General features: G+C 40.0%; 1 protein-coding gene across 1 annotated transcript; it reads left to right on the forward strand.

Annotated features, from left to right (window-relative positions):
- Window positions 1–1,339: 1,339 nt before the first annotated feature.
- ADRA1B (adrenoceptor alpha 1B) lies at window positions 1,340–20,576 on the forward strand (the record flags this gene model as incomplete). The annotated part of the gene is made up of 2 exons (XM_084268495.1): window positions 1,340–2,312; window positions 18,187–20,576. 2 exons carry the CDS (start codon window positions 1,340–1,342, stop codon window positions 18,747–18,749), a joined length of 1,536 nt encoding a protein of 511 aa, XP_084124621.1. The 3' UTR covers window positions 18,750–20,576.
- Between the last annotated feature and the right edge of the window lie 2,550 nt (window positions 20,577–23,126).

Here is a 23,126-nt window from a genome sequence, read left to right on the forward strand (position 1 = left end):
TCCCCACCTGGTGACCCAAAGCTACACAAAATGAAGAAAACCACAGCTTTCTACATCAAAGACTATTATCTAAAAAATAAATAAGTTGTTACTTTTTTTTTTCCTTTATAGGATACAGTAGGTTTTTCCAGAGCTACAATGAGTTAACAACAGCCTCTGTGATCTCGCAGCCCTTTGCAAAGATACAGGGATGTAATTAAGCAGAAAGAGTACCTTGAGAAGAGTACGACACTTTTCACTGCCTTCATTTGGGCTGTGGGTAAGGGTGGGCAGCTCTGTTCAAGGCTGGGCTTCACAACACACCTATGGTCAGAAAAGTTGTCTGGGTACAAAAGGGGACACAAAGCCACAGATGTGTCTGGTACACGGGAGCAGAGCACAAACAGGGAGATCTTCACTGAGATGTTGATTCTGATAATCCACTACTTTTCCATTATTAACAGAGTTTACAATTAGAAACACGCTACTCCATGTATGTTTTTATGCCATCATTAAATGCTGAAGCTACTAATAAACCAGGGGTTTTCAGAACCTACCTATTTGTCCTCAGGAGGTGGGAGATGATTAGCTCTCTAGAAATTGGCATGTGATTCACTTCGATCACAGAATAAATATTCCTTGGCAAGCGAAAGGCAGAGCCCACTAGATCACTTCCACTGCAATTGCTTTGCCCACCACATCCCACCGGGCGTGTGGCTCTCAGATAGTGAAACTATTTCTTTAAATGTTTCCAATCCAGATTTATGCGGCAAAGGCTTTAATTAAGACTGATAGATTCCATTTGTTTAGCTTTCAGGCGGTGATGGGGAAGTTTTAACTAGAACTGCATTGCCCTCTAGCGCTGTGACGGGGCTGGCCGCCGTGATGTCACTGCCTCAGCCGGCGTGAGCTCAGGCAGCCAGTTCATGCAGAGCTGCCTAAATGCTGACAAACCCTTCTTGGGGACGCATGTCACAGCAGCTAGACAGGGGCATCCTTCCAACGGAATCACAAATGCACAAGGGATAACAGGAAACCTGTCTTTTATTCCAGGGACGTCATGATGGAAACAGCTACTTTCGAGCTCCAGCCAAGACTTCAGCCTGCTAATTTCTGCTCAAACGAGTTCGTAGGAGAAATTAAGCAACTTTGAACAGCCTGTTGTTTCTGACAGCTTCAGAGGACTTCACGCTGTGCGAGTTCTACGTGCTCATAGCTGACAGCTTGCTGGGGAGATGAGTTTACGATCTAAACCCGGCCGGGGCTTTGCAGCAACTTCTTGGGTAGAGAGATAACTTTCAGCTGAACTCAAACCATCTGCGTGTTGCATGAGGGATCCAACCATAACCTGCTATGGGGGATGATTTTTAAGATGAATACCCACCTTGGCGATAAATCAAATTCATCAATACCTGGATATTTGAAAGCATCTGCTCTAAATAATGGCAACCTTTCTGCAAACAACTCCAATGAGACAGCAAGTAATCTGGATTCACCTGCCTTGGATATCAGCAGGGCAATAATTGTGGGGCTTATCCTAGGTGCCTTTATACTCTTTGCTATTGTAGGTAATATCTTGGTAATTCTCTCTGTCGCTTGCAATAGGCATTTAAGAATCCCTACAAACTATTTCATAATTAACCTTGCAATAGCAGATTTGTTGCTGAGTTTTACTGTCCTTCCATTCTCTGCTACACTGGAAATCCTTGGCTACTGGGTGCTGGGGAGGATATTTTGTGATATCTGGGCAGCAGTCGATGTGCTATGCTGTACAGCTTCCATTTTAAGTCTATGTGCAATTTCTATAGATAGATACATAGGGGTACGTTATTCTCTCCAGTATCCAACTCTGGTAACAAGAAGAAGGGCGATTTTAGCTCTCCTGGGTGTCTGGGTCCTTTCCATGGTGATTTCTATTGGGCCACTTTTGGGCTGGAAAGAACCAGCACCCAAAGACGACAAAGAGTGCCGCATCACTGAAGAACCATTCTATGCTTTGTTTTCTTCCTTGGGGTCATTTTACATTCCTTTAATCGTCATCCTTGTGATGTACTGTCGGGTCTACATAGTGGCAAAAAGGACTACTAAAAACCTGGAAGCTGGGGTCATGAAAGAAATGTCCAACTCCAAGGAGCTGACTTTACGGATTCATTACAGGAACATTCATGAGGACACATTAAACAGCACCAAATCCAAGGGTCACAATCCCAGGAACTCCTTAGCTTTCAAGCTTTTAAAATTCTCCAGAGAAAAGAAGGCTGCCAAGACATTGGGAATTGTGGTTGGCATGTTTATCCTGTGCTGGCTACCTTTCTTCATTGTTCTGCCACTAGGTAAGTCGGTAATCAAGGGATTGAGAGGGGAGGGGGAGGAAGGGGGTTAGTTGTTTACTACAAAAATACAGAAAGAAATCAGATGAACCGTAGTGAACAGATGAAAGGAAAGGGAGTAAAAGTAGTTTATTTCTGATACTGGCTTTTTCAAAGCATCATGCTGAAACTTTGCAAGGTGTGCAGCCTGCAGAAAGTCTGCTCATCTGGTAGTCCTCAGTGATGGGCCAGATGTCAAATCAGGGGACAATATCTTCAGAGTTAAATCCCCCTTTGCGGTCACTGTTTGAATTGAATTAGGTTTCAGAAACATTTTTAGAGGATGCTTTAACAAAAATCCTAGATAAGAACACAGAAAGACTTTCAGCACTGAAATGTTGTTTTACTTTACTGTTAGATGTTCAGGCTATAATGCAGTCGGTGTACTGGCATTGTTAGGTGTCTCAAATGATAACGAGCCTGATTTAACAATGAGGTGCAAAACTCCTCTGAGTCTTGAGGAACTAAGAAAGTTCTAATTGTCCGTTCAGATGTTACTGATCAGATCCCAAAAGCAAACACACAAAGCCCAGTGATCCCCACAGAAAGATTCGCGTTGGTTTCACTAGGTCTTAGTTCAGGCATTGTGGGAGATTGCTGAGCGAGCTTTGGGCAGCCACTTTGTTCACTTTCAACTTTAAAATATTATCAAAGCATTTGATGTAGCCTTAACACATTACTGTGTGTTCCTAAGTCCTTGTGAAATTTGCTTGTATGGCCATTAATACTGGCATTACCTCTGAAGTGGAATATCTCAAGACATTGAATTACTAAGCTCTCAAAAATATCTGTCTAAAATTCATTTCTCTGAGACACAGACAGTCTGGCAGTCTAAATATGGAAAGAGGTGGGAAAAGAAAAGGGAGAAAAAGCCTTTACTAATGTTCTGTATTCATGTTTACTTAGTTACCCCACCAAAACATTTCTAATTGAGTGGCAAGCGAATATTTTTAGAGACTTGTAGAAAACTAAACTGAGTTCAGCAACCTGGTTCTGATGAAGCGTTATGAAATTTTAAGTTCACCGAATGTGTAAGATCATTTAGAGTTGAATCTTTACTCTAGGACAACCACTTATCTATTGCAGGGCAACTTTATAATCTCTGGTTTATTGTACTATAAACTTAATCTTTACCATTCAAGAGCTGTATAAAGCTAATGCTAAGGATGTAAAAAATTCCAAGCAGAAGGAAAATTGTGAGCAAAGTTCTATTTGGCTATTAAGAAAGTTTACAACATACAACAAGTTTCCAACTACTGCAAAAGTACATGCCTGTGGATAGAAATATATTTTCACTACCAGTAGTAGTAGTACGTGCATAGCTAATAGGTCATGATCCTCTCATAAAGTAGATTCCCTCCTTGATTTTGAATTAATGAAGGTATTTCAAAGGAAAAAAAAAGCAGATATGACTGCAGTAGATCATAGTCTTAACTAGCTGGTACAGCTACGAACACAGATGCAGACCAGTCCATTAAAAACATTAATGGTCACAGGGCAGACGCGACGCGAGAAACAATTAAGTTCCTTGAAAGTGTGTCAGTTTTCCCTTTGAGAAGTTATTTCTAAACTCCTGGCCTTTCCTGGGAGGTTTAATGACTCATTGTTTAAGACACCTGAGTGGAGAATTTATTGCTTGTGACAATACAATTTTCTCATCTATAAATCGTGTGTGAGGCATCAGTGAGGTGACAGGCTGAGAGCCTTCACCACAGCACACTGTGTGCTGGCAGAGGAGTTGGGTGGGCTGGAGGGCTGAGCCCACTGCTGTGGGTTCTGACCCAACACAGACCCAGTGCCTCTAAGCCCCAGTCAACACGCTCACCTCAGCGCTGTGAGCACTTGCTGCCCCACAGAGCCATTGAGTGAGTTAGAAGAGTGAAAAAACAACATCTTGGTGTTGCAGTATATACTGACTGCTCTCCTGTCCTCTGCATAGAAATCCTTCCAGTGCTCTACGTTGAACTAACAGCCTTTAGGCTACGAAAGAGGAGGGGAAAGGTATACATGGCATGCAATAGAGTATCCAAAGGCATTTAACAGTGGGTACTTTCCCACTGCTTGGCTCACTAGAAAGAAGGGCTGGGCTTGTTCCTCATCACCGGTCTCTTCTTTTAATTTATTCAGCACGCTCCAGAACGTTGCACTTTTCATCTATGTGTATCAGTGTAAAGCTAATTAATGATGTTAGGCATGACTAATTCATTGCTTACTAAAACAGGTGGGGAAAAGACCTTTACCTGACATGCATAATGCAGCCATCCTTCACTGGAGGAGAGGCAGAGCTGTGGAGAAAGACTTCCAAAGGAATGCAGCCCTGTTCTGCACCCTTCATACCAGAAATCTTTTACTCTGTGTCTTGAAGTCACAAAATTAAATGAAATGCTATTAAGAACCCTTACAAAAAGCACATGGTGGTATGAAATCAATTCTGGCAATAAGCAAACCATAGAATCCCAGAGGTACTGATGATTTACAAAACTCCCCACTCTTGCCCTGGGCTGTTTCAATCACAACCCGCTCGCTCACCAGTGCAGGACTGCAATCTAAATGCCTTTGCTGCTACCCAGTCCAGACTAGGTACTTAGCTTCTTCCCTAGCCTGTATTTTTCACACCTTATATTCATACCATTAACCCAAGCCATGCCCTCACACCTGCATCTTTACTATGATTTTTTGCTCCCTGTTTTACTCAGTAATTCCATTTACTCTGCAGAATGGCATTAGCAGAGCAGCTCTGGATTTCTCAGGATCCCACCAAAAACCAGTTGACAAGTCAGTAAACATCTCTGCACCACTGAAACACCATGTCTTAACAAATCTGCTTATATGTTGAGGAGTTCCTTCATGTTAAAAGTCTTTCCAGCTCTTCTACTAGTTTTCCAGACAAAAATTATAATTCTTCCACTCTGGCATTTCTCTATATGCCACAGGTCCCCATTTTGATATGCCAGACAAAGGATTATTGCATCAGGTGGCAGATAAATACTGGGAACTGATGCGGTGCTGAAAGCAGGGACACTGCTTGAATAAATACTACACAACAAAGGAAAAAGAAATCACATGAACACTTACAGAGTGTCTTTCAAGAAAGAATCAATAGGGTTTGCAAGGAAAGCTCTCCAACTGAGCTCTGTACACAGCTACGGAGAGGAATTACAGCACTGACACTATGATATACTAAGAACTGTGACATGATCAGCATGAAGCATGACCCACAATCTCTTTTTGTAGGACCAAACCATGCTGCCTTTAAACACCTGAAGATGCAGCAAAACTGGTATCAGAGAGAATCATGTGAGAAATTTGGTTTTGTTCCAGTAGCTACCAGGTATTTTCTGCAGATAGCAATAGAGCTATAGAATATCCTGTTGCACACATTCATAAATGTTCCATGGCTTTGTAAACAGCTGGTTTGCCACTCAAAATTATTTGTGGCACAGGATAAAAAATAAAATTGACATACATGTCACTGAGACACCTTAATGCCATAAATTCAGTGATACAGCTTTGAAGAGTAAATACCTTGCTGCTTTAAAATGAATGTTTCTTTTCTTCCTCATCATACGAATCTTTTCTTAGGCATCAGGACTATATTTAGTATGCATTACTGAAAAATTATTAGCAAAATAGATGATTTTTACCTAAAGACTAGAGCCCTGCGGAAATAAGGTAACACTCATTAAAACTCCCTCTTTTAAGCCAAGGAGTATCCAATTGAATATTCCACAGCATATTAACTTCCTCAGCCTATTGCTTAACTCCACTGGGACCAGCAGAGCATTATTCACTTCCCAGTTCAGAGCCTAATTCCCCCCTGCTCCCACAAAACCGGTGAGATTATCCACTGAAGTCAGAAACAAAATTCTTGTACAGTAACTGGCAGTGAGATGAAGTCCCAAGAGCCTCATAATGAAGATACAACTGTTTTGAATATCCTTATGTATTAAGCTTCTGAAAACTCCCTATAAAATAATAAAAAGAACATAAAAATATTCTGCATGCTACAGGTCAGCCAATACAAAGTTTTTCTTAAAATAAAATGTTATCCAAGTACAGTATGTAGATTTATGTTACATCAGGCCAACCTCTGCATCTCTGCACCAAGAATACCAAACCAGGCCACTTAGTTTCCCATGGGAAATACTTCAAGGCATAAGGTCCAGCGCTGTCAGTGCTACTGGGTTCTGCTTTCCTCAGGGCTTTAGGCCTGGTCTTTAATCTCATTTTGGTCTTGCCCCTTTTCCCCTCTTTAACTAGCCTAGCTCTCTAGATTTGATGTCCTCAAGTTAATAGTTATTCAGAATTTGGACAAATTAATGATATATGTGGCAATCTGACCCTCTGCCCACTTGCAGGTCTGTCTTTGGTACAATGTTCAATCACACAGGTGACAGCAGGTACCCGCTCTTCCCATTTTCTAGACAATTCCTGTGAAAGCAATGAGAAGGACATTTCTTGACCAGTACAGTGTGTTTTGTCAAACAAGGAGGACTGGATTATTTTGAAATTATTCATTTTACTACTAAAATAGCCTCCCTTAAACCATGATTTAAGCCTTTTGGTTTGCAAAGAATGCTGATTATCAGTTACTTCTATTTTTTAGAACAGAGTTGTTTGCTATCAAGGCAGATGAAACTCTACAAATTCTGGGGTACTTTTGATTTGCAGGTCAAAGGAACAAAGGGAAATCTTAATGTGTAGATTTACAAAAACAAATATGCAAAGCAATACAGAAAAAATAGAAATAAATCAATTCATGTTGACTGTTCAACCTCATGAGTGGCAGCAACTTCTGTCTCAAGTGATCAGAAAGTGTCAAGGAAAAAATAAAAGGAAGACTAAGCCACTGGGCAGCAATAGGAAATCTCAAAACTCTTGAAATGAAGGACAGGGGAGAAGTGATAATTTCAGAGGAAACTACTTTCAGCGTCCAGCAAGGCAGCGGACACAAGGTCCTCATGCCAAAGGCATTTGCAAACACATGTGCTGTTGTACAAGTAAAGCTATACATGTCTATATGGTCCTAAAGCATAGAGACCATACCTCAGGGTCTCAGCTGCATGTTTGTTAATGTAGTTGTCCGTGAAATCCAGACATGAACAAAAAGTGATGAGTTTTTTAGTGTCTTCACTAAAGTCCCCCTCCACAGCCCACTGAGCTATTTTGACCGGTGTTCCAGAGATACCTGGAAACTGAAAATCAACAACCATCAGTTTCTAAGTAATAAAAGGAAGTATAATGGAAGTTCACACAATATCTTTGCAGCTGTGTTATTCAATTCCATGCTAAAGCCTTATTATTTACCAACAATGTCCAAGACAGATTACATCAGTTATAAATCAGAAGCGAGAAGGGGAGAAAAAGACACTGAAGCACGACCAGCAATAGAAGATATTTAAGTATAATAAAGGCAAACTCAGCAAACCCAGATTAGCTTTTCTAGGCTCCCTTAATCAGCTAATTCATTGCAAAACAAACATAAACTTGGCCCATATTCTTTCTATTTAGCAACCTGCAGGTCTGTAACTCTCTTGGACAAAATAATAGCAACAATAACATCATGTTTCTGTCCCTATCTACTGTCACTTTTCAGTACCAAACAATATTCTTACTAAACTTGACCTTGATTTTACCCAATTTATATCAATGCAACACAATTTAAACATAAGTGAATTCTCTCCATGGTGTTCAGTCATCATAGCTATTCTGGACTGAGAAGTGGTAGAATGGTAGACACAGGGATATAATAGGGTTTTGGTCAAAACTGTCATTTTTCCATATCTTATGTATTTTCCATATCTTGTATCTCCATATTTTGTTATTCAAGATATACTCAGAATTTATGCTAATATGATAACTACAGACGAGGCCTTAATCTCGAGGCTTTTATTTTATCATTCTTTTTTAAACTACAGCTTTCCTCTTTGTTTTTCTTTCTGGTCTGGGCAAGTAAAGCTCCTTTTTGTATTTTCTACTGCTCTTCTAAATACCAACTTGCAAATGGTCCTAGTGTCATACACTAAGTTTTTTAAAAATAATTTTCAACTCTCAATGCTTTAAGCATCAACACCATCTTTTGTATGACGCTGTAGGAAGGAGAGACATGGACTGCAGATCAGAGCAGGACCTCTGGAAATGACAGATTATCTCTTAACTTCTGCCTATCAATCAGAAACAATCTCACCATGCCTGAACTGCCAACCTTAGTGGCTCCGTGGTTAGTTACGCACTGTTCCTTTAAAATGCAAATATAGCTACTCTGCTTTGCAATTGCTTGTGATATAATAAGAAATGACCGATATAATATATAAAATATATTATATTTATTATTCATATATGGCTTGTTAATTAAGAAGGTGTAGCAACTCCAGGTTTTAGTAAAAAGATCTGATTCCTATCTGTACTACAACTCAGGAGTCACTGAGTGTAGCTGATACCAACAGTGTATTGGTTTGCAGACATTTCTTTCCCCGTTTGAATGGGATGCAGGAATGGGTCTAACGTCCCCTGCCAGGACAGTAAGGGGAAATTTCTCCATGTGACTTCCTTGAATGAACTGGAAAACAGCAAAATGGAAGACTCATGGGCTGAGTTCTGGCTGAACGATGCTTTCATCACCCCTCATGCAGGTTTGCTCACTGCAGGGCCAGAAGGCTCCAGCCAAGAGAACCTCACAACTGCTATAGTGTCCTCACAGCCAGGACATATACATAACATACCTGTTAGGTATGAAGGATGAGAACTGCTGTACTTGTATTTGGATTTCTATTTCTTCCACATCATCTTCTGCAATATCACTGTATCATTGTCTACTCAGTTAGTCCTAATTTGATGTTTCTCCTTCCTCAACAGCAAAATGCTGTCCCCCAACACATGCACAGTACTTACTCACAGACAGGAGGGTTCAGCTCTGCAGCATGTCAGTAACTGTGGGGTTACTGTGACTCCCATGGTCCCCCAGCCGGGCAGCTCAGGCACTGCTGGGTTACGTACCTCAAGGCATCCCCCAGAGACACCAACAGGCTCAAAACACACAGCCAAACACTAGCCATCATTACTTGTTTGTAGCAGCTGTAATTTAACCATCTTTCCTTTCATTTTCTTTATTGAATTTTATTCTGCTGATTTTGGATTCTCTCCCTATTTCTCAAGATCTTTTTTCCCTGTTATCCTAACCCTCTTCTCCAGAAGGCCTCCAGTCCTTCCCAGCTTGATTGACTCTTAATTTTATAACCATACTCTCTATTTCATCCTCTACTGTTTGTAAACTGTGGGGTTTTTTTCCTATGTTAAATAGGTCCACGGGAATGTAAACAAACACTGAATGCTGGAAGGAAAGAAATCAGGAGCTTTAGAAATCTAATTAGCTTTAAAACCTTGGCATGCTGACTTGGCCAAGCATGTGGTAAAAAGAACCGCAGAAAGCTTAAATAAAAGTCGAACACATCCCTTCTGCATTCTCTGGACTGGTAACAGCTCTGGTCAGAGGCAGCTTATTACTTTTACAGGGAGAATTTTACTAGCTACACACATGCAGCATCTGAGCTTTCCCTGTTGATTCAGAATGGCCATAAGTCAGGCATTAGCAGCTACCAGCTGCGGCAGGGATCACTTCAGGGGGGAGGTGGTGGTTCCCAGCCTGGCCATCAGCACCCATCTCCTGCCCCGCACTGGGACAGCCTCTTGCTGATTACATGACAAAGCTGATCAAGCCACTTCTCACAGCAAGGTCAAGTTCCACCAGAAAACAAATTTCTTGCCAAACAACGCTCACTTTTGCAAAAGCCATCTTCTTGAGAACAGATTGGGAGACGGGGTTTGATGTTGTTGAAGCATCCTGTTTTTCATGTTTCAGAACTCTTCCGTTATCATTTTGTATTTTGCAATGTTTTTCATCACTACAGTGATTTTTAAAACATGGGAATTTTCTCTTGTGTGGAATGTTGGAAAGTTCAGATTTAACTCCAGTCAGAGTGACTCTAATTGGCACCAAAATGGAATCATTCTCTCCTCTGACTGAAGGAAGGTATGTCTGCCTTCCAAGGTTACCTTAACTATTTACATTTGAACAGTCTCTAACTAATCTTCAAAATACTTATTACCAATTTCTAACTATTTCTACTTTGTGATATTCAAAGAAGATTTCAGAACACCCCCACTCACTGTTTCAAGTTTTAAAACAATTTTCTACTTACTATGCATAAAGACAATTAGTTTCAAATTGTATGGCTTTTCTTTAATCTTAAGACAATGACAAAACCCCGTGCAGTGAAGCTCTCCTATCCCATTATCATTTCAGGACAGATTTTTATTGTAGTTACTTTGCTATTAGTGGAATATCAACTGACACACAGCAAAGTACTTAAACAACTCCAGACCATTTTGTTTCAATAAGAACAAATGTTGTGTTCCAGTAAACAGGAACAAAGACTCACCCTAGGCTGGCTCTCATCTAAGCAAAACTGCATTTGGAAGATTTTGTAATGTGATTCTTTGGAAAAGGCAGAAAATATAGCATCTGACAACCCAAAACTTATCCATAGGGACTTTTCCTTCTCAAATCCAGAAAATTCACAGTACTCTTCCCCAACTATCACTTAATCTACGTATCAAATACTTGATTGTGAACAGAACTGATGATTCTGTGAGTAATTTAGATAATTTATATCAAATACAGAATTTATTAGAAATGGATGTTTACTTAATAGGAAGTCAATTATCACAATGTAAAGTAATTAGAAAAGAGATTAGCCTTGGATTTAAAAACTAAGACATAAGGAGAGTAGAAATAAATATTTAAAAATGAAGAGGAAGAGAGAAAATAAGTAACTGGAAAGCGAACACGCCTGGGTGGAAAAAGAAAAAACAGTGATATTAAGTAGAAGACAGTAAAGGGGAATGTGGTTAATTTTAGGTAAGTAAATCATTAACACTTTAAAATTTTCCTCCCACGGATACAACTAATAAATATATGGCATTCATGAAAATACACAGGCAGAGAATACTTGCTCCCATGAAGACAGCTGAGATAAACATTAACTATTCAAATGCCCCCATCACTGCAAGCTGCAGCATATTATGCCCTTTCACTCAACAGTCACTAGACTTGTGTCCAGAGTACTGCATCCAGTGAGTCCAGTGGAGGCAGCCAAAATGATCACAAGGCTGAAGCACGTTGTGTGAGGAAAGGATGAAGGGATGGGACTTCAGCCTGGAGAAGTGAAGGCTTCAGGAACCTCATGCGGTGTTGACCATGATTAGAGCAGGAGGCTGGACAAGAGTCCCCGTAACATCCCTTTCCACTGCAATAACTCTGTAATTAGTTCTTAGCCTTCAGTCCTTTGACGTATAAATATATATATTCCTTGCCTGATGGGTGAAGGGAGGAAATACAAGCACACAATGGAACCCTGTGGTATTTCACAAATGACTGTTCTCACAAACAATTGTAGGTCACTTACACATAGTTGTTATTTCCTCTGTGTGGCTGGAAGTGGCACAGCGAGCAGGATACCACAGGTGTATCAAAGGCAATTTCAAAAGTCTTAGCTATTATCTAACATGTTATTCTTCAAATTTAAACTCCAGCTAAGGACCCTAGTATGTGACCACCTTGCACAGGCACACAACTGGAGCAGGGTTTCTCCCTTCACCTGGAAGTAGTCAGAGGAGTTTTGTCTGGTTGGTTGGTTGCAACACCAGGTCTAATTTTGATATGAAGTTCTTTCTTCCATAAAGTGGAAACTCAAAAATATCTTGTGTATTACACTTTTCTCAAGAAGCTCGCCAACTATTACATTAAGGATCCTTAAATAGAAGGTCTTAACTTTCCCATCCTCCTTTCTGTGCAAATACAGCAGCCAGTTGTGAGGTAGCACAGGAGCAGATATTTCGATGGAAGAAAAATAACAAAGCAGGAAAGAACATGAGAGAGTAGTCTGGGTGTGCATGCACAGGGTTACATTGAATCTTCCTTCAGTGAAAAGTTTTCCTTAATTAAGGGTATTGGGATCAAGTCGGTCCAGATTTTCCTGCTGCTCACCCTGCTATTTTAAGGACTCTTGTGAAGTCCACTGAAGTCCTTATGAGCCTTGACAAAGGCATTCAGACTGACTCCAGTGGACTCTGAATTTTAATATCTCAGTGATGTTCTGGACAGATATTCTGCAGAATATGTGAAGACAATTAATACAGCAAATTGTTTCCCACAGTGTCTCTGATTTAACCAAGGGCACTCTATTTACATTCTGCACAATAAAGCATTCATTATAAAGAACCAGTCAGACCCTAAATGAAATTAGTGTTTACTAGACAACATACTTCTTAATTCCTTTTTTATTATATTTGCTGTTGCTCAATGTATTTCCAATCTGAATAGCTCTATCAAGTCTGGTGAGCACAGTCAAAAAACAATCAAAATAATCAAGTTGCTGAGTTTCTGAAATATTTCCTGTTCTCCATTTGTGCTGGACACCGGCTTTGCTAAAACTTCACTGCTGTCAAAGGTGCAATCAGAGGTAAAATTGTGGTGCTATGTTTAATAAATCACAGGGTTTAGTGCAGAAAAATAAAATGGAATAGAAAATATACATTCCCTTACAGTAAAGCCGTTAAACATGAAGCATCAGGAGAGCAATCAGTTTGAGTCGGGAAGTCACCCTGGCTACCCCCAGCACAAGTAAATCACTGAGGAGATGCAAAATTTTCCACCCATTTTGAAATGCAATCTAAATCAGTACAGGGAAATACTTAATCTGTTTATCAGACTGTGATGGGAAAGTAGTTGGAGATTAGGGGAGGAAATAATAGCCTGATGTTTAGAGTGTATCTGGTAGGCTTAGCTTTATCACTTTATCGAGGTACCAAAATACCCCGAATTCATTTGCTCCTGACAGGTTTATTTTGAAGTAAAGCATCTGTACAGCTAAATAAAAGGTATTGTTGTTAATTCCAAGAACAAGGTAGGGGAAACAGTAATGTTAAAAATATACAAGTTAATCAAAATATTTTTCATATCTTTATATGGCAAGAGGCTGTAGAGCTTTGCATAACAGTCACCAAATTAAACTATATTTAGAAGTACATAGCATGTATAGCAACGTCCATGTAAACCACCTTCTGGATACTAAAGAACAGCTTCTCTCTCTGTAGAAACCACAGGCTGTGATTCCATCCATTGAGGAGGGACTGAACATAAAAACTCAGAAACTTTCCAAAGTCCTGAAGAGAATAAGTGTCCAAATAAGTATCTGTCTCGGACATTCCGTTTTTCTAACAGTTAATCCTCTACCGAAATAATGGATATATTTACCAAGGGGATCTAAGACTACAGTGTCAGTAGGATTCCAGTACTGCCAATGTAAAACTCTGCTGGGCTGCCAAAACTTAAGCCAGAAAATGTACTTGATTCACATAGTTATACTCTGCAGAGTTAATCAGGGAAAGTAGGACTAGAAGGACTCTGAAGAGGTCATTCAGGGCATCCTCCAGCCCAAAGGCTGGAACAGCTGCACATAAATCAGTAGATGTGTGTCTACTATGTTTTTAAGAGCCTTCAGGGTTGGATTTTTACACCCTTCTAAGGTAGTATGTTCCAGAATTTTCCTGTCTTGTATAATGAAAGTGCTTCCCAATGCACAAACTCAGTTTGCGTTGCTACAATCCAAATCACTGCACTTCATATGGAAAACAATTGAATTTCCTCCTTCTTTGCCAGTAACGTTTATGTTTTTTAAGAGAAATTGTCATGTCTCTCCTCAGCCCTTTGTCCTTCACCATGATGAAAGCTGTTTTACAAAACTACTACATTTCAGACCATCTCTAGCTTTTGGTGGCAGAAGATCCCTTCATTAGCCATGGGTCTCTTCCTAGGTGGAGTTCTGCTACTGTCATGTAGTCATTGCACACAGCCTGTGCTATGGGCACAGCAATGTATCTGATCATTTGCAGCTTCTGTTAATCTCGGGAAATATCCTTGAATGCTGCTTTTCCTGGTGGTGGTGAAGGTAGCAGGACCCACCAAATACACCACTTGAACACGCTGTACTACCTGCTGTGAATTCTAGTGCTTAAAAGAGTCGTGCCAGGTCTCATACCTCTATTCCTGGTACAATAAAACCTTTCCAGTGAAAATTTCTACTGGTGGAACTTATTTAGCTTATGACCTTTAGACGATTGCTTTTACCTTCCCCAAATCAGATTGCCCACTGGTAATGTGGGGAGGGTGGCATAAAGTCAGGGTGACTGGCAGACGAAAAGTACTATGTGAGAGCAAATTAGCTGTGCTCCTGGGTATGCACTTACTCCCACTAGGACCACAGTGACCTCCCTTACTGCTAGGGCCTTCTTGGATAATCACCTACCACCTGGTATTTGGAAAAAACCTAGGAAGTAATGATGCTTTATACCATAGACAAAATACATAGATTAAATTCGTCTCACCTCAAAGCAGTTGCACGTAACTATATATATATGTATAAAAGGAATGAGAGAGGAGTTAAGAATTCTATCCAGATTTAATACACCAATAAACCAGCATGAAATAAGAGCTATTAACACACCAGTCTATAATATAATCAGTGGCTTATTTATAAAATTAATATTCCTCCTTCAGAAAAGCATACTTCCTGCCCTTCTTCTGAAAACTTAAATCTACTAGTTTGTGTATAATAAAGAGTCAAGCAACACTTGCATTGTGCTGTTTGCAGATCCAGGATAAAGTAGAGAGTGAAGTAGGGTTTAATGATCAGCGTTTTCATAACTCCGTGACACTTATTCCTGAATTTCTTTGTTTCACAACTTTTCTACTATCGTAGCTAAATGCTGCTGATGATTTTTAAATCACACTGCCACATCACTTTCCAAACTGGTGTATTTCAGGTTTTCCTGTTCATGCCTCAGTTAGGGTCACGATAGCCTTTCAATGGTTGAGCAGGGCTCAGTCATTTCTCTAGGACCAGACCTGAACACAAGGTACCTCCATCAGTAGGGCTGCTATGAAGACATTCTCTGCTCTTTGTGTTACTGCCCTTTAATAAAAAAGGGCTTTGAAAATGCTTGCTGCAGCTGCTGAAAATGGCCTGCTGTCATTTTTTTTTTAAATGGCATTTGAAAAACAGATTATCATGAAAGATAAGAATAAGCCCTTTACCTTTTTTCCTTAAGGAACACACATGTCTTGAAGCAGTTTACACAGAGCAGCCATTTTTCAGCACTCAGCTTTTTATCTTTCTCCCTACTCGGTCTCTTAGTCTTTACTGTATGTAGTTATATTGGGTTCATGTGCATGCAGTATAGATTATACCAGCACAGTGCACTTTTCTGGTGTGCTTCCCAGATTTCTTCTCTATAGCTGAGCTCATTTTATTTGTCCTTTGGGAATTTCACAAAATCTGTCTGTAAACTTCCTTAGCATTTTTTCTTATTTTATTGAAAGCTATATCATTACATTTATTCTGTTCATATTCAACCTGACTTAAAAGATTTAAATCTGGTAGAGGAATGTCCTGTAGATTTTGAATTGTTAGAGTATGAGAGGAAGGCAAACCAACCGGTCTGGCAAAATGCACCACTGCTCATTCCACATTCATACATTAAAAAAAAAAATGGGAGCTCTTTAGCCACTTCACGAGGTTTACTGGGCTCTAAGAGCTAAAAATCATTTACAGTTCAAAAGAGTTCCAAAAAGCAACTTAAGAAATTTATCAGTATGAGCTCCAACAAGTTCCTTGTTGTACTTAGTCATGCTGTGTACTTGTTTTACGTCACAAAGCTTCTCTTTTCCCCAAACTGAAGGGAAAATATTAGCAATTATTATTTACAAAAAGAATCCTGCAAATATTTGCAATTGTGCATGCAGGAGATTTTAGACCATCTTCTTCATCTTGTGCAGTTATAAACTTCAATCAACTTTTTCTAAAGCTTCATTAGAATTTGACACCTATTTAATGGCTTAATCCATAGAAGCACAAGACTTGTCACTAAATCTTTCATCAAAGGGTATGTGACACTCACAAGACACAGTTAAGTGCTTGCATTAATTTCATTTATCTCTTGAAAACATATCAAATACAGTTCATAGTTTCTCAGATGTTAGACATGCTGTACTATGTACTTTCTGCAGTATCAATCAGAACAGATGTAGGATCTCCATCAGATGGGCAGAAGTGGCATTGGTCAAACCTGACAAATCATTAGCAGCAACAAAGCAATAAGGGATATGGGTTCAATGCAGAACAAGGAGCAAAATTCAGTGAAGTGCAGGAGTCATGAAAGAAATGCTATGAACCCTGTAACTTAAAACCTCCGTTTTAACTTTAAGGGCTAGTGTGGTGCTTAGTTCTGAGGCAACAGGTAGAGCTAGTGCTGGCACCATCCCAAAACAGTGTCGGGGTAAAAATCTATTACTTTTCATTCACGTGTTCTTTCTTGACTCCTATTGCCTAAGTGCAAGGGACAAAGTCTCTCAGCTATCTAACTGATGCCATCTCAGCATCTTATTTTCTTTTCTGAGCCAGCTCAGAGACTAGCTGACACACTTGAGCCAGTTGAGCAGTGAATGTGTAAGGAGTGACACATACTTACCTCCCTTCCACTTTCTTGTGAGTAAGGAGACTCAGACCCTGCAGTCAGCACCAGGCCAGAATTGTCATCTAGATAAACAGCAGTATCTGCTCTGGCATGTAAAAGCTATTTACCCAAGAAGCTAGGAAGTGGTTTTGCATAGTTTGGAGGCCCAAGCCATGGCCTCTACATTGCTATGAGATGGGAAATATGCCTAGAATCATCTCCCTCCCCACTAAGGCATCCTGACAGTCACAACTCACTCAGCTGCTTTCACAGCCCAGGGACTCTGAAACCACTCTGATGTAAAAGGTCGCTCTTCTCAGAGATGTGACATTCAGGCTTGAGTGCCACCTTCCATTTGAAAAACTCTTCAAATCTAACTCCAGTTCTTGACATAAGAATTCTCTTCTCAGTCCCTGCTCTCTGATTAATTGAGCCAGACACAAAGGTGTTTTCCCAGCTGGGTAACACAAATGCCTGTTTTGCTTTAAACAATTCATACATTCTTTTATAAAGCCCCTTTTACTAAATTTAGCTGATCAACTGCATGGTTTTAATCCTAAAAGTACATGAAGTGAATTTTCCAGTATGAATTTTTCATATGAGCAGCCTCTTTAGGGAAATTATTTGGTTGTGAACAGAAGAGGAAGTATTCATAAAATAATCTCTTTGTTTGGGTTACACCATTATTATGAATGCCTAAGATACAGGAAGTACCACAGTGAACTTCAGGTTTCAAGAGTTTATACTGTTCAAATAATCTAGATAAATGAGGTGATGTTTAGGAGCTGCCAGAGAACATACTTGAAGTCATAAGGTTTGTCTGAACACACACCTTCAGAGAGGCCTGGGAACAGTTAGATCTTTTTCAGCAGAAGTGACATTTGAAAGCTCTTTGGAAAAGGCACAACTTGACTCCACCTGTGCACTGTGCAGCAGCTTGGACAATGGAGGTTTGATCTTTCACTGGGATGAACAGATATTAGAGCCACAGATGTGTATATGTGAACACAAGGACTACTTCTTGGGTTTTAATTCTACATTAATTCTGTGATGCTTTAGCTTTCAGATGTCAGAGAGCATTCCCTTACTATCTTTAAAAATAACAAAAATAGCCTTTTATTACCAAAAGACCATAAAAAGAATATAACATGCACTGAAGTATCTTAATAAACAGATTCCAGCAGTGATCTGATGGGACATTTACCCTTCCCAAAGGCAAGTAAACCAGTTATCTCAGATATTGTCTCTGCTTGTTTCTTCTGGACAGGATCTCTGTTTTCGGCTCTGAAGCCCCCTGAAACAATCTTCAAGGTGATTTTTTGGCTTGGCTACTTTAACAGCTGCTTGAATCCAATCATCTACCCTTGCTCAAGCAAAGAGTTCAAGAGGGCTTTTATACAGATCCTAAAATGCCAGTGCCACCGTCGAAAGCAGTTAGGATGGTGGGCCTACAGCTACAGGAACTGGAACCGGTGCTCATTCGAACACCCTAGGAAGGACTCTCTGGAAGACAGCGGGAGTTTCCTAAGCGGCAGCCAGAGGACATTATCTTCAGCATCTCCCAGCCCTGGCTACCTAAGCAAAATCACTCACCCTCATATGGAGATGTGCACATTCCAGGAATGGAAGAACCCCGGCTCTTTCCTGAGCCCCTTACAGGAAGGCAGCAGGCAAAAGGACCCATGCCAGTTCTTTACCTTCAATCTCTTAACAGAGCGCAATGGGCACGTTCCTGCTGATAGCCAAGCTTCCAGCAGTGGGGACCACGAGGCCACCTGTGACACGCTGAATGGCAAAACCGACTGTAAAGTAAACATGACACTGGAATGAACAGATCGTGAACGGTCTGTTCTCTTGGTACACTAACCTGTTTGATGTTTAGCCCAGGTGAAGAAATGGACCTTTGCACAGTTTCTCAATATAGCACTGGAAGGAAGCCAGTGAGGAACAGACAGGCTCATGTCACAAGAGTGGCAACATGCAGGGGGTAACCTTATCCCCAGTTGCCAGAGGCTACTGAAGCAAGAACAGAATGCAGGGAAGGCATTGCATAAACCCAGGGAAGTGCACATCCAATTATTTAGCTGTCATGGAAGTGCTGTGGAACAGCCAAACACATATGTATATAGAAAGAATGTATAAATATGGGGGTGGGCATGGGAAATGGGTATGAATGTGTGTGTGCACATGTGTGCTAGCTGCATGTATGGATGCCTGAGTGTGGAAGTGAGCAATGCAGTGTCATTTGTACCTCTCCAGGGTACTAGCTGCCGCTGATTTTGCCTGTAATTTCTTATTGTTGTTGTACTTCACTGTACATTAGCACTTTAGAAATGGAAAAGAATGTCAAAGATTAAAGTAATTTCACAACAATTTAAATACTTCCACCTATTACTATAGGACAGGAATTCATCCACATTCCCTCACCATGCTTTTCACTTCAAAATAAACCACTTGCAATGGTTAAGTTTGCCATTGCAACTCCTAGGATGCTCTTGAATCTCTCTGCAATTGCTCCCTTTCTGTGATTCCCTTCTCACCAACATCAGTAACTCCTCTATCCTTCACCATGTTCTTTTTCAAAATTTGGAAACACCAGCAATGACAACAGCTCATGATCTACGTTTCAGTACACTAGGGAGTGTCTGTAAAGACACATGCTACCAGAGCACCTGATTTCTAACAGCAAAGTGCATAAATCACTCCATATACCTCATAAACAGTATCATGGACACAGCACAAAACAGCACTGGCCGCTGGACGCCCATAACCCAGCCTTAGGACAAATATGCTGAGCCCCTGGTTCTTTCAGCACACTTTGAAAACAGTATTGCACATTTAGAGGCTGTAACTTTGCCACTTAGATAAGAATATAAAGAATCAAAAGAATAGTGTAAGTTTAACTGTCATAAATATTTTTCAGCTCCATAGTATCATATAGCAACAGAAATCCTGAGAATATCTTCTAGGACATTTTAGGTCATGTTTGGAAGTTATTTTCATCTCCTGCAATTAAGTGTGAATCATGAAACTAATGACTGATTTTTTTACATGAAGTGGTATAAGCCGTGAAAATTGGTATTTACTCCTTCCTCCAACTGAGATCTTCCTTATTAGGAATTTCAGTGACATTTTTTTTAAAGCTTGAAACAGAGAATGAACCATAAACAGATGTACTAAAACCACAGAGGGACAATGTAACAATGCCAGGTCCTAAGGGAGACCCATTTCCTTTTGTTTCCTTAAATGTGTATTCTCTCATTAAGTTGATGGGGATGTATGTGGCTTGTGGTTAGATGAAGTATTCCCCAATTTAGAGAGCAACTATAGGGAAATTATGTTCCAAGGTCTTCCCATGGTCATATCTTATGCTAAGAACCAGTATATTTTAAGACTTACCCTGATTGAAGTTATGGCAAATGTCCTATTTTAATAATTCCATTTTGATTGTGGGGAAGGTCATAGCTTCCTCTTAAAAGGATGATTCTTATAAAATATAAAAGTATTATAAAACAGAAAAATAACTCTTGTTGCTCATTTATTGAAGCTGACACAAAAAACTTGCAATATACTAGTATGAAGCTATCCTCTTTGTGCCGCTAAATGCCAGGGAACTAATTTTTGGAGGGTGTCTACAGTAATGTCTGAATTTTGTAAAGAAGCTTCAAAATCACTTTTAATTAGAAATAAATTTCTTTAATCACCTGACAGCACACTTCAGCTAAATTTTGAGTCACACATCACTTGTATAAAGTAAATCCAAGTAATGTTATCCATATTTGAGAATTTCTAAGTCATACTGCAAAGCTTCAGAATAAATACCATTCCATTACTCTAAAGCCTTTAACTATGTAGCTCTCAGAGACCGATCATTCTTTTAATTAGTTTCTAGCCCAAACAAAGGCTGTGTAATCTCTGATTATCATTTAAGCTCCTTAAACAAAGACATAATTCTCTAATTACCTATGAATTCATATAGGCTTTTATCCCTTACTGAAGTGGCCTATGAGTACTTGTCATCTTTGTACACTTTTACATATAATGTTACAAGAACTGAAGAAAGTTCCCTTACTGCATTTTTTTTTAAGTCTGTGAAAGAGGAATTTCATTTTAGTACTGAAAAAAAGTTCACTCTAAACACTGTAATTAATCAGAAAGGGGTCACATGCATTAACATCATGCTAGTCCATGACATTTTGAATATCTAATGCCTCTAAACTTATGACTGGTATACCAAAATCATCAGAGAGCCAAAAACCCCAAGACACACGTCTTAAAAAGTGAAGAAGAGAATGCATTCATTCCACAGGCAGAGAGTAATACTTTTCCCCAAGAGTTACCCTGCTCTTCTGAAAGCTTGAGTCTGGAAGGCTGCTGGACTCCCAGGAACAGCAACACAAACTCCTACACCCGTGCTAACTTGCCTTCCCCCACAGCCAGCCCCAGCTGGTCTCCCCATGTCCTGCCCAGCGTGGGAGGCTCATCTCAGCTGCGTGCAATATATCTGTGTCTCAAGAGCCATAGGATCTCTACACTGTAGTGCTTCCCTTCCTCAAGCTCAAACCCTGCAAGTATTGTAAGGGCAATCTCCCTGAGGACATGACTAGGTTGTGCTGCTTTGCCAAGGAGACAGGAAACTAAAAGAAGCTCTGCTTTGGGATTTCTGATGCTAAGGAAAAAAGAAGGGTGGGTGGGGTGGAAACTATTCACCATGTTGAAGCTGGAAAAGAAGAAGTTGGAAATAATCATAGGCAATCAAAACAAATATATTCTGCCATTTCTAAGACAGACATTTAGATCAGGTCCATTTTTCTTTGCATATTCATTAGGCCACATCCTAAGGAGCCATCTCATAGAAACCTTAGCGTCAGACAGATGAAGGAATGACAAACTGTAGGCTCCAGCACAGCAAGCAGGGATAAGAGCAAGAAGTGAGATGAAGTTCAGGCAATACTTCAGATATCATTTTAACAAACTGTGTCTCATTCTTATCATTACCCAGGTGAATTTTAAGACTCTTCTCCAAGCTTTCTTTTCAGGTCATGTACATATCTTGCTACGCCAGGCTCTCCATATCCATGCATGATATTATGTAACTTCCCAAAACCAAGTAGGTGACTGCTCTTCTTCTAAGTTTTTTACCTTTTGTCTCATGAATTCCCATTTTTGTAGGGTCCCACACAACCTGCTTTTATATTAAGCAACACTGTACCAGTGAGGATCCATCCATGCAAATATGCTCAACTATGTAAAACTTAAAAAAAATCATGTCACATCTGCTCATAAGCTGCCAACACCACCTACTTCATCTCCAACAGCAGCTTCAACGCAGGTACAGGCAACAAAACTGATGGTAAGAATGGGCAAAAAATACATGGGTCTGAAGGAGGGACAACTAAGATTACAGAGGACAGAATCTAATATGCCACCTAAAAATATGAAACCCTTGCAAGGCCACCTGACTCCTTGAGAAGAAATCTATGCTAAATGTCCTTATTTTTACCACTGGCATCTTCTACGATCTCCACCAGGCAAAGCCAGCCCAAATGAGGACAAACAAATCATCCGCTTCCTTTTGTTAGTCCTTCATTTGTTGCAATGTTTTCCTTTAAAGGAAAAACTATTTCGGTCAGGGCATCATCATCAAACCTTGTGGGACAAGCCCATATTAGCCCATTTTTTTAGTACAGCCAAAATTAATCTGACAAGCAGAACATCCACAATCCAGCGAAATGGCAATTGGCACATGATGGTTGTCTATCAGATGTGACTATACTCCATCATGCATATTTTTAATGCATATTAACAGACCTTCTGATGAACCCATTTTGTGGGCAAACAGATTTGCCTCCAAAGAGGAGTTGCTGCCATTTAGCACAGAAGGTGTTCATAAAACACTGTGAATTTCTCCAGGTTAAGCTACTGTGTGGAGCTTTATCACTAACTAGGGGCTTGTACAAAGCCATTCAGTTGAGAGGCATGGCTGTAATGGCTCACAGAGTATTGTTACAGCCCAGCTGCACATAAATTAAACCCATTAGGCTTCAATGCACTCAGCTATCACAAAAGTGCTTCTTATTTTTGAAAAGAGTTATGGTAAAATCAATCCAACTGAATGAGACTGAAACTCTAGAGCATTTTACATTCTTTACTCTTTGAAAATGCAGTTTTCTATTATCTTTCCAAATGTGATAGGGAGAGAAGAGG

This window comes from Gallinula chloropus (genome assembly GCF_964237585.1).
Source record: "Gallinula chloropus genome assembly, chromosome: 10".
In the NCBI taxonomy this organism is placed as follows: Eukaryota; Metazoa; Chordata; class Aves; order Gruiformes; family Rallidae; genus Gallinula; species Gallinula chloropus.